This window comes from Tursiops truncatus, chromosome 14 (genome assembly GCF_011762595.2).
Source record: "Tursiops truncatus isolate mTurTru1 chromosome 14, mTurTru1.mat.Y, whole genome shotgun sequence".
In the NCBI taxonomy this organism is placed as follows: domain Eukaryota; kingdom Metazoa; phylum Chordata; class Mammalia; order Artiodactyla; family Delphinidae; genus Tursiops; species Tursiops truncatus.
In genome coordinates, this window is record NC_047047.1 from 87,602,378 (window position 1) to 87,614,433 (window position 12,056).

At 52.9% G+C, this 12,056-nt stretch overlaps 1 protein-coding gene across 7 annotated transcripts in view; it reads left to right on the forward strand.

Moving 5' to 3' along the window:
* Nucleotides 1-12,056, forward strand: part of PXDN (peroxidasin) — a 66,364-nt gene that overhangs the window by 37,753 nt on the left and 16,555 nt on the right. For all 7 annotated transcript variants that reach the window (XR_004521699.2, XM_033838063.2, XM_033838066.2 and 4 more), the window contains 6 exons: nucleotides 1,648-1,817; nucleotides 7,104-7,376; nucleotides 8,474-8,590; nucleotides 9,715-9,873; nucleotides 10,607-10,719; nucleotides 11,427-11,583. Coding sequence is in view for 6 of the 7 variants with exons in the window: in XM_033838063.2 (XP_033693954.1) it covers nucleotides 1,648-1,817; nucleotides 7,104-7,376; nucleotides 8,474-8,590; nucleotides 9,715-9,873; nucleotides 10,607-10,719; nucleotides 11,427-11,583 (989 nt within the window). In the remaining variant the exon portion in view is untranslated. The remainder of the gene's footprint in view (nucleotides 1-1,647; nucleotides 1,818-7,103; nucleotides 7,377-8,473; nucleotides 8,591-9,714; nucleotides 9,874-10,606; nucleotides 10,720-11,426; nucleotides 11,584-12,056) is intronic.

Here is a 12,056-nt window from a genome sequence, read left to right on the forward strand (position 1 = left end):
GAAGGGGCAGTTACCCCCGTCCGGGGAGAGGAAGGGGACGGAACCGGGGCTGAGGTCCCTGCGTCCCAAGGAGGTGAGGGAGGGCCCTCCCTGCGGGTGGCATCTTCAGGGAGACCCTGTGAGGTGAACGCATGCACTTCGCTCCTGTGCACCTGATTAGTCTCCGGAAACCAGGCCTCGCCTTCTGTCCACAAGCATCTTGGTATGGGGGGGTGTGGTCAGATCCCCGCGGGGCCCGGGGGTCAGACCACCAAGGGTCGTCTGGGTTGAAGGGCGGCACCTGCACGCATCCGCTTTGAACCGAGTCCTGGGCAGGAAACCTCCGCGGGAGGCCACGTTGTCGTCGTTGCCCCGTGCTTGCTGTAAACGCTAGCACCCCGCCTGCGCTCACTCACCAACAGAGCCTCCTGTGGGTTCAGTGTGGCCCGTAGAGCCCCTGGCTGGGTTTAGTCGCGATGGTGAGAGGAGATGGGCCCCTGACACCAGCTCTCGAGTCCAGCGGTGTTTGCACAGGAGAACAGGGCAGCGAGCCTGGGGGGTCACCCGAGATGCACCTGCCACGGAGGCATGGAGTGGTTCTAGGCCTGACTTCGTCGTCGACCTAGCGCAGCTGACGCTGGGCTCGGGGCCAGAGCTGTGTGGGGAACGTGAGATGCTGGCCTGTCCCCGGTGCCTTGGGATCTGGGACAGCTCTGAGGGTGGCAAGAGGTAAATTACAGAGCGAACACGGGAGAGCTTCCTTTGGGGAGTGTGCGTTCAAAAGGCAGAGAAGCACAGATTCGCTCAAGGCCAGCACACCTGCATTCGTGAGTGGTCACACCCACGTTTGTAAGTCAACACTTTGATGCTAAGAGTTAACATCGCAGAGCCAGTCACGGCAGAGGGAGACCCAAGGCCCCAGGCCGGCGTCTGGTGCACGGCTGCGCCCCGGGGCCCATCTGCAGCAGCCCAGCCTCCCCCGGGGCTCACGGTGTCTGTGGGAGAAAACTGGGCCACGTCAGGAAGAGCCTCACGCATGGGGCCTGAGAGGCCTGTTGCCTCCGTCCGGAAGTGCTCGTGAAGGACGGAGATGCCAGTTTTGGCGGCGTGGTTGGTGCAGGTGGAGCACAGCACGAGGGAGGAGGGCGGGGAACCGGACAGCGCCTCCCGCGGCCGGGTCTGTAGCCTGTGGGCACCTGGATTCTGAGAGGGGTCCTGGGAAATCCCTCGAACAGTGGCGGTGTTGTTCTGGGGACGTTTGTAATCTTCCACTTTTAATAACTTAAATGTTTCTACCCCTTTGCCTCGAATGGATTTGCCAGAAACGAAGGGAAAGTTTTCCTGCGAATTTTTTCCACTCTGTTCATTTTTTCCCTTTGGAACGAGGACCACTTTGAAACATTTGTAGGTTGAACATGTAAATAATAAAAGTGAATATGTGAGTTAATCACAGATGCAAATAAACACAGTGCATAAACACTTTTTCCAGAAATGCCGGTAAGTCAGCCTGCTGGGAAGGAAAGTTTCCAGGAAGGCGAGTTAAGGCCCCGCATCTCCAGGTGCTGCATGCCTCCAGGCTGGGGCCTCCGCGCCAGGACAGAAGCCCGCCGCGGGGGACCAGGTGTTTCCTTGTTTCAGAGCCTGAGCCTGCCAGGTCTGTCTTTCCAGTAACGAGCTGAGCATGAAGACGGACTCCCGCTTGAACCTGTTGGACGATGGGACCCTGATGATCCAGAACACGCGGGAGACAGACCAGGGCATCTACCAGTGCATGGCGAAAAACGTGGCCGGAGAGGTAAAGACGCAGGAGGTGACCCTCAGGTACTTCGGGTCTCCAGGTACGTTGAGTGCTCACTCAGACACTTAGAGCCCACCTTCTTCCCGGTCCACTCCCTTCTTTGTTTGCACCTGGTGGTAAAAGACAAACACCAAGGTCTCCCGTTTAAGCTGCCGCAGCAGGGTCGGCTCAGGGTCATAGGTGACCCCCAACCATTGCCCTGGTCCACCATCAACCCCTGATCCAGGACGGCCACTCAGAGTGGACAGTAGAGACAGGCGCTGCTGGGAGCACAGTGCGGAGGAGCTGTGGACACCTGGGCAGACACGTGCCCCGTCCCCCGACACCTCCCACTCACGCTGGTCCCAGGGGCTCCTCTCACTTGTTGGCAGTGGGCTCTCTCTTGTGCTAAGGGCTTTGGCTGTTTTAAAAGAAGCCAGAAATCTGAATTTGTATGCAGAATTCCCAGGTCTAAAATATTGGCACCTGAACTGAAAAGATTGTTTGAGCCAAAGGCAGCACGGCTGTGGCCTTGATTGGCCTGGGTCCCACCAGGTTACAGACCCCGCCCTTGTCGAAGTGTTGACTTTTGGAGCCTTGGTCAGAAGAGGAGCTGTGGCCCTTGGAGCAGAGCCCAGGGTGGGCCTGATCCCCCGTGGCTGCTGGAAGAGCACAGGTGGCCAGGCCGCCTCCATGGGCCTGTGTCATTGTCGTGTAGGTGGGCCAGGGTCTGTGTTTCCCTCGTGGTTTATCGTTCAGGGCATTGCAGTACCCTCAATCCCAAGCTAAGTGGTTTGTGGGTTTCTTTGATTAGATTCCTAGTACGAGACCTTCGTATCACTTGGTTCACCCCAGCATAGGCACAGTCAAGGTTTACTGATGAGTGAGAGTTCCCAGCTGTCGGGTTTCCCTTCGGGGGAGTGCAGCGCATACATCGCAGCCACATCAAAGCCCTTTAACCCCATGTTCCCCGAGTGGGACACGGCGCCCAGCATCTTTGCAAAGTCACATGGCTGTGAACCTACCACAGACACGTTGGAGCTCCCGGTCACAGGAGGGGCTTGCGCTTCATTTGTCAGGCACAGGGAAACCCACAAAATACTGAACAGAGTGGTGCAGTTCTGTAGGTATATGTCAGAGGACAAAAGGGAGTAATAGAGCATAAACAGTGCATATCCTTAGCAAAGTTGCTGTGTTAGCAGAATAATTGATTCCTAGCTGGGAATACTAAAATCTCTCTGTGGCCGGAGAGTTCCAAATCTAACCCCTTTTGATCTGAATTTTTGTTTCTCTCTCGGGCACGAGAGCCTTCTTTAGTGCACTAGTCTGTGCATGTCGGCACTGCTCCCTAAAATGCACAGGGAGGGTCTCCTACAGTCCGTGACTGGAATGTCACTGCAGAGTGAGTGGGTCAGCCAGTGGCAGCCTGCCAGCCTAGACTAGGGGCTGCCAAACCTGGACCACTGCCTGTTTTTCCAAGATCTTTGAAGTAAAAATGTGTCTTGGGCTTCCCTGGTGGTGCAGTGGTTGAGGGTCCGCCTGCCGATGCAGGGGACACGGGTTCGTGCCCCGGTCCGGGAGGATCCCACATGCGGCGGAGCGGCTGGGCCCGTGAGCCATGGCTGCTGGGCCTGCACGTTCGGAGCCTGTGCTCCGCAACAGGAGAGGCCGCAACAGAGAGAGGCCCGTGTACCGCAAAAAAAAAAAAGTCTTACATTTTTATGTGAACAACTTAAGAGTAATATTTTAGAATACATGATAATTATATGAAGTTCAAATTTCAATGTCTTAATTTTTATTGGAACATAATCACATGCAAAGATTTAGGCCTGAAAAGCCCAAACAATATGCTCTGTGGCCCTTTACAGAGGTTTGCCAACACCGTGACGTAGGTAATGATAATGGACCCATTTGTAAGTCTCCATGAGTCACAAAGGGCTAAATGTACTCTATCTGTTTTGAAGCTATTATTAGGGGCATATAAGTTTGCAGTTTTTAATCTTCCTCATGAACTAAACTTTTGATTATTAATGCTTTTTGCCTTAAGGTTAGTTTGATTTTATATGGATGCAACCTACTTCTTTTGATTAGTGTTTGTCAACTATACTTTTCCCATCATTTTGCTCTGAACCTTTCTTTTTTACGTTTTTTTTTAAATTTTTACTGGAGTATAGTCGATTTACAATGCAGTAGTTTCAGATGTACAGCAGAGTGAATCAGTTATACCTATACATATATCCACTCTTTTTTAGATTTTTTTTTCCCATATAGGTCATTACAGAGTATTGAAAAGAGTTCCCTGTGCTGTACAGCAGGTTCTTATTAGTTATCTGTTTTATATATAGTAGTGTGTATATGTCAGTCCCAATGTCCTAATTTATCCCTCCCCCTCCCTTCCCCCTTGGTAACCACAAGTTTGTTTTTTATATCTGTGACTCTATTTCTTTCTTTTTTTTTTAATAACCTACAGGTTTTTGGGGTTTATTTTATTTATTTATTTATTTATTTATGGCTGTGTTGGGTCTTCGTTTCTGTGCGAGGACTTTCTCTAGTTGTGGCAAGTGGGGGGTCACTCTTCATCGCAGTGCGCGGGCCTCTCACTATCGCGGCCTCTCGTTGCGGAGCACAGGCTCCAGACGCGCAGGCTCAGTAGTTGTGGCTCACGGACCCAGTTGCTCCGCGGCATGTGGGATCTTCCCAGACCGGGGCTCGAACCCGCGTCCCCTGCATTGGCAGGCAGATTCTCAACCACTGCGTCACCAGGGAAGCCCTGTGACTCTATTTCTGAAGCTTTTTCTATATTAGTATATTTTGGGTGTTTGTTGTAAACAGCATAGAGCTAGAGTTTTTTTAAAAAACTCACACTGACTTTAAAAACGAGTCCATATACATTTATTGTGGTTAGCAATTCAGATTTATAAATTCTGCCTCTTATTTTGGACAATTTATCCAACCTTTTCTATGTTTCTTGCCTTGTTTTGAAATATTTTTTTTTCATCTTCTATTTCCTACTTCTAGTTTGGAAGTTATATACCTTATTTCTTTTCTGTAAGTGATTATTCTAGAGAAATTTCAAGTGCATTCTTAAATTATCAACGTTTACAGTTACTGTCTTTACGTTTGTCTCAAATATAACTACCCACCTTAGTTTCTAGGCTGAGTTCTGTTTTTTTAATGTATAAAAGGTTGTTATGTTGTGCTGTTAATGTTTGTCTAGCTGTACCGTGTAATTATCACTTCCAGTTCTTTTTATTTCTTCCTGCATCTCAGCTCTTCCACTGAGGTCACTTTCCTTCTGCCTAACGTAGTGTGAAGTAGACAGCAGGCCTATATGACGGCCCACTTTGGGTTGATAAAGGCTGACATGAGGTTTATTTCTCCCTTCTACTCAGCAGAGGTCCCTGCGGGGGGCTGGGGGGTAGGAGCTGACTTTCTCTTTCTCGTACTGATGGTGGAGCATTTTGGGGACCCGTCCTAGAGTTTTCTGTCTGGCTCTCATCCTGGGGTGTCCTCATCTTTCCATCTCCTAAGGGTCCTACAAGCCACATGTACAATTGCAGGGCCGTGCCAATGCCTCACGATGGGCTTCGCCTTTGGTTCTTGTCCCTGTACGTGGCTCCACATCTCCAGTTTGCCATCCTCTGGAAACGCTAACATTAAATGTCACTTCTGTGTTTTCTATGATCCACTGTTACTTAGATGTGTGATAAGTGGGGTTTAAAAATAAACAAAAGTATCCGAAGAGCTCTCCTCACGAGGAAGAAATATTTTTCCTTCTTCTTTTCTTTTGTATCTGTAGGAGGTGATGGATATTCACTAAACTTCTTTTGGTAACTACTGTAATTCAAACCACTGATGTAGGTCAAATCATTATGCTGTACACCTTAAACGTATACAGTGCTGTGTGTCAATTATATCTTAATAAAACTGGAAGAAAAAAATAAAGTAGTTTAAAAATAAAAAATAAAAATGAACAAACAAGAAAAGATGTAGAGAAGTCTCTTTCCTGTCTTCTTCCCTGGTCCACGTAATTCCCACCTCCATCCACCCTCCTTCTAGAAAATACTGCCAGTGCCTGCAAGGCCAGGGCTACTTCTTACTTACTGGATGTTAGAGACCTTTCATTTCAACATATGAGGGACTTCCTTACTCTTGCCCTTTTTATGGGTGGTGGCATGGAATCCCATTATCCAGACGAAACATCTGTGTAACCCGTTCCCTTTGGGGTACATGTCACGGGTCTCCTCTCTTTATCCAAAACCCTTTGGGCCAGAGGTGGTTTGAAATGTGGAAACTTGGGGGTTTTTTTCAGAAGGGCCACATGGTACGTAATCCATTTACTGACTTGAACCATCACAGAATCTTGGACAATGCCCCACCCAATCAGTATATAAAATCCTGTAGCAAACTGAGCGGATGTTCACAGTAAGCGGAATAAATGGAGATTGTGAGTAGCCTCGTGCTAGAGAGACCAAGGAAAGAAGTTATGAAAAAATATTTTATTTTTGGATTGGAAAATTGTGGGTCAGGATGTCAGCCTGAAGAAACAACACAGTAATAAAAACCCCTTTTTGTACATATATTGTTTTACAAGCCAGTAAAAAATATTGGGTTGGCCAAAAATTTCGTTTGGGTTTTTCTGTAACATGGAAAGACCCGAACGAACTTTTTGGCCAACCAGGTATCTGTGGGGTACATTCCTAGCAGAGTAATTTCTGGGTAAAAGGGTGAAGGCATTTTTAGTTTTGATGTATGTGGCCATGTTTCTGTCCAGGTGGACCGTGGCAACTTGTGCTACCCCCGTGTGAGAGTTCTGTTTCTTCACGTGCTCGACACAGAAGCTCAGTGATAAGTGTGTGGGTTTTTTTTCTGGATTTAGAGTTGAAAAATCATCTCATTGTAATCATCATTATAACCATCTCTTTAGAGTATTAATTTGTATTTTTCTTTCAATGAGGGAAATTTGTTATTTCTATATGTTCTAAATACCCTTTAAAAACAATGTTCTATAACCAGTAAGAACTACTAGCAAGGTTTACTGAAAAGACTGACATATACATTTAGAATTTAAAAAAAGTAAGACTTCTGCAGAGTTTGGTCCATGTCTGAAGAAGGAATCAGTCAGTCAGGGCTGCTGATGGTGGTTTGACCTGAGGCCACGGACCCTCTTTGCGGTCTGCACATTTCTTGAAAAAGGAAAGGAGACAAAGTGTGCAATTGTGTTGTTTCTGTTTTACTTATTTTAGACTTTAATAGCTAGAATGAATAGCATGAAAATAGAAACGCCAAGCAAAAACATTTGCTACACTGGAGGATTTTAATTCTGAATCTGTGTTTCCTGTGACAGCTCGCCCTGCTTTTGTAATCCAACCCCAGAACACGGAGGTGCTGGTGGGGGAAAGTGTGACCCTGGAGTGCAGCGCCACGGGCCACCCCCCGCCAAGGATCACCTGGACCAGAGGCGACCGGACCCCCCTGCCCGCTGACCCGCGGGTGAGCATCACGCCGTCCGGCGGCCTCTACATCCAGAACGTGGAACGGGAGGACAGTGGCGAGTACACCTGCTTCGCCTCCAACACCGTGGACAGCATCCACGCCACGGCTTTCATCATCGTCCAAGGTGAGAGCGTCCACGCAGAGGCCCCGGCTCCCTGCAGCCTCCCTGGCTTGCCCTCAAGCCAGCCCCTCCGCGGGCTCCGCCTGGTCTTCCAGTCCCGGGTCCTGCTTCATCCTCTCCCATCACATCTGACCTTCGGTGGGACTTGGTGATATGTTTATTTTCCAAGTGCAGGCTTTAGGTGGTCAGAGCTTTAGTTTTCTGCTGTGTTCCCCACGCGAATGTGGGCACGCATGCCAATTCACCAAGGCCTGCGTGTACGGAATCAGTATGTCTTACACACGTCTTGGAATTTCCTTAGGGTCAATTTTTGGACATAGGGTCTGAGAATATGTATAGTTTTAAGACTTAATGCTGTGTGTTTCCAAATTCCTTAATTGACTCTGTAATGAGTTTATTAGTTTTCAAATAAATTGCCCAGCGGGACTTTGGTTAAGAAGCGCTGGGACAACACAGAAGTGTGAAATGCAGAGAATGAGGTCTTCTCCTCTGTCCCCACTGGCTTCCTTTGTCCCCCACTCCGCTTCCTCTGTCCCCAGTGGAAGCCACGTCACTAAAAGTTGGTCCTTAATCCGTCCTCTGGCCCTTTCTTTGCACCTCTGACCAAGCAGTCATGTCACTGGTTTTTACCTTTTTTGATTGTGGTGGTTGCTTTTATAAAAATGGAATTATATTGCATATATTACTCTGTAATTTTTTCCACCCAGTAATAATAAAGTAACTCCTGTCACTATGCACAGTTGCACTAGATGACATTTTATACCATTTGCAAATACTAGTTTAGGTTGAGGAGTGAGGTGAATCTCTTCAGGTCAGGCCCCTTCCAGGAGCTGAAGGGGGTCGTTACCTGTGTTCTGTGTTGTAGCCTCAGTGCTGTTAGATTAAGAGTCTTCTGCACGCTTGTCAGTGTGACGCTGAGAATCGCCAGCGTTTGGTTTCTTCCTTTTCACTTTCCGGCATCTTCCTCTGCTCGGGGTGCTGCACCCACAGTCGGGGTCCTGGTGGGACTCTTGGAGGGCGGGCGGTGTGCCTTCAAAATGGCGTTTTCACCCAAAGCTGTCTCCTAAATGTTGCGTTTCCAACGTCTTTCCCTCCGGAAGCGCTTCCTCAGTTCACCGTGACGCCCCAAGACAGAGCTGTCATCGAGGGTCAGACAGTTGAGTTCCACTGCGAGGCGAAGGGCTACCCACAGCCGGTCATTGCCTGGACGAAAGGAGGTGAGGTGTCGGGCAGGACGGTGACCCACTCCCTCCGTCCTTCCCTTCCTGGGACTCGGACCCCCCGGGCAGGCCGGCGCTGGCTGAACCCGGCGTGACCCAGAGCTGCGGGCACGTCATGTCACGGGCCACCCCCGCACACACAGGACAGGAGACCTGTCCGCACCGAGGGCCTGGATGTCGGGCCCGTCTCCTCCCGAGTAGTCTGGGTCCCGCCTTCAGTGTGCACCGGATTAGCCTCTGGAGCAGAGTTACTAATGTGCAGATAGAACCTTCTAGAAACTGGTGGTAGAACACATGTGCCGTATATATGACTTTCTCACTTGAATTCCCAGAGTTCTCTTGCTGCTCCCCAAGAGGTGTTGTGACTTGACCACGTTAACTCCTTGGGTGGGACCCCAGCCGATTTCTCTAGCTGGGAAGCTGCTGGGCGCACAATGTGGGGAAGGCCCGGCCCGTCACCCCAGGGGGGTGACAGCAGCCTGGCCGGGAAGGCTGCGGAGAGGCAGGTGCCCACGGTGGTGGACCATCAGGGTCTGCTCTGGAATCGAGGGGGTGACTAGCGCTGGACCAAAGGGCACTACCGTCCCTTCCGCCCCTGAGGGGCCATTTCCAGGGATCCTGGGAGCAACCTGGACGAGAGGAGAGCTCCATGTTTTCGGGAGGAGAGGCTCATTCCTACTTGGGGGGCTGCTTGTCTTCAAGCAGCTCCAGCCCCATCCCCTTCCCAGCCCGCGACGCCTTCCCATCCCTCGTCCCCTTTCCACCCCCATCCCTCTGTGCCCAGCCTGGGACCGGCCTCCCCCTGTCTCCAAGTCTGCACACCACCCCGGCTCTTGCTTACTTAGCCCTCGACCCCCTGGTCCCTGCCCCTTGCTCCTTCTCTGGAGAGTCTCGGGGGGGCCGGGTCTGTGTGCTATTTGTCCCTGAACTGCCGCACACGCACAGGTGTGTGACAAAGGCCGGGACGGTGACTCCAGGCCAGATCTGGGGAAGACGAGCTCTGCGACCCCTTTGTCCCTCAGCGAGGGTTCTGCCTGACCCTGAGGCTCCCGTCTCCCACCTCTAAGGCCAGGCTTGTGTCCGTGTATCCCTGGCACTGAGAGTGCATCCCCACCTTGCAGGGAGCCAGCTGTCGGTGGACAGACGGCACCTGGTCCTGTCGTCAGGGACCCTTCGGATCTCGGACGTCGCCCTGCACGACCAGGGCCAGTACGAGTGCCAGGCCGTCAACATCATCGGCTCCCAGAGTGTCACCGCGCACCTGACAGTCCAGGCCCGAGGTAGGCAGTGGTCCCGCACCCCTCCCTGCGACGGACCGTCCCCCAGACGCGCATCCCGAGGCCGTCGTCGTAGCCTGTCTCTCCCGTGTCGACAGTGAGGACAGTGCAGCATGTGGGACACGGGTCACGTTATGTCACTGTGTCATCCCTGCCTTCCCTGGGGGTGAGCAAGGTGGCCCCGGACCCAGCAGCACCGGCTGACCCGGGAACAGGCCCCCATGTCCTCCTGGACGCGAGGTTCTGCCTCCTGCTGGCCCCGGGTCCCTGTGGAGAGCCGGGAGAGGAAAGCAGGAGGGGTGATGGCCTGGGGGGTGGGCGCGGAGGGGGGCTGCCTGCAGAGGGTCCCTGGGGGTCGGGGCCTGGGTCTGCTCCGGTGCTGAGCAGGCAGGACAGTGGGCGGCCCGTGGGTGAGGTCATCAGCTGGTCCCCTGCTTTCTCCCGTCACCAGCTCTTGAAGGGTGGGGGGGGCTTGGACTTGGCAGCCCCAGGCCGCCCCAAGCAGACCGGAGCCGTGCGGACAGACCAGATGCTGCCGCGCAGGTGGAGGCTGGCAGCCCTGGACCGTCCCTCGGTCCCGTCCGGCTCCTGGGCTCCGGCAGCTGCAGCGGGAGCGCTCCGTGCCCTGGGCCTGCCCGGACCGAAGGCGGGGCCTCTGCTCGCCTGAAGCTTTTGGAACAAATCAGGAGTCTCCCGGGTTCTCCACGTGTGTCAGCCCGTGTCCCTTGCCTTGCAGTCACCCCGGTGTTCACCAGCATCCCCAGTGACACGACGGTGGAGGTGGGCAGCAGCGTGCAGCTGCCGTGCAGCTCTCAGGGGGAGCCTGAGCCCGCCATCACCTGGAACAAGGTAAGGGCTGCGGCGTGTGGCTCCCCTGCCCGCTGCTTCTCCAGACCCCCCGTAGCTGGAAGGCAGCCGTGGTGTAAACAAAATGAGACAGACTTTGGACGTGCTCCTTTACGAGTCCTTTTTGGTGACAAAAGCAAAGAAAACCCTTTTGTTGGATCCTTGGTCCCGTAATCACTAGAGAAGGTTCCTGTTGTTTCATTTCTCTCTGTTGTTCTTATTAAGCCCAGTAAAGAAATGAATATCAGTGTTTCATTGCAAGCAAGCGTTTTAATATGGAACTTGTCCCTGGAGGTCGTGCACTGGAGGTCGTGCAGTGGCGCCCCGCGAGGGAGGTGCGGGGTCGCAGGGCCCTGCAGCCTCGGCCTCGCTGGGTGTGGCTCAGGCATCCTGGCTTCTCCCGCACCACCCACCGCCGTACACGCCCAGGAAGGTTGCTGTCTGTGGCCACGCCCCGGCACGCGCACCCCAGAGGTCCAGGGACGTCCCAGAGTGAGGTCTTAAGTTCTTCTGGGTCCTTTGCGAGCAGGTGGGAGAAGTTCATCCCCTTGAATTGGCGTCGGGTGAGCTCCTGCCAGCGTCGGCGGGTCTCAGCACAGCCACCGTGATGGACCCATGAGCGAGGTCCTGGCAGGTGGTGCTCCTCTCCAGGGCAGATGCCTCTGCTCCGCAGTCTGACCCCACCGTTTCTTCCATTTATCTTGCTGCAGGATGGGGTCCAGGTGACAGAAAGCGGGAAATTCCACATTAGCCCCGAGGGCTTCCTGACCATCCACGACGTGGGGCCTGCGGACGCCGGCCGCTACGAGTGCTCAGCCCGGAACACGATCGGGCAGGCGGCGGTCAGCACGGTGCTCAGCGTGCACGGTGAGCCCGCAGCACCGACGCTCCCCGCGCGGTCGGAGGCGACCGAGGAGAGCAGGGAGCTTGGGGGTTTGGGCGTTATCTGAAGACAGCACAGCCCAACCTTGCAGGGAGGTGGGCGGGGTCCAGAGAGGCACAGCCGTCCTTCCTCCTGCTGCTGTAGGCGCTGCAGGCCGATGTGGTCGTGCCCTTGGCGATCTTGCCTCGCTCTGGGTTTCCTGGTTGGTTTAGTGGTCACCCAAACCCCCTCAAATTCTACAGCATGTCATTTACGGTCACCATGTGGCAAAGCACAGACGTAGTCACTGCTGTGAAAGAATCCCGGCCCCTTCACTCTGTTTCTCTCTGTTCTGGGTGTGTGTGGCCTTGTGCGGTCCTGGCGTGTATTGAGTCTTCATTTTAAACCCCCAGATAATCAAGGACCGTTCCCTTCCCTGGATCTGGTTGGTGTCCCTAGAGCCAGGTGGACCCCGGCT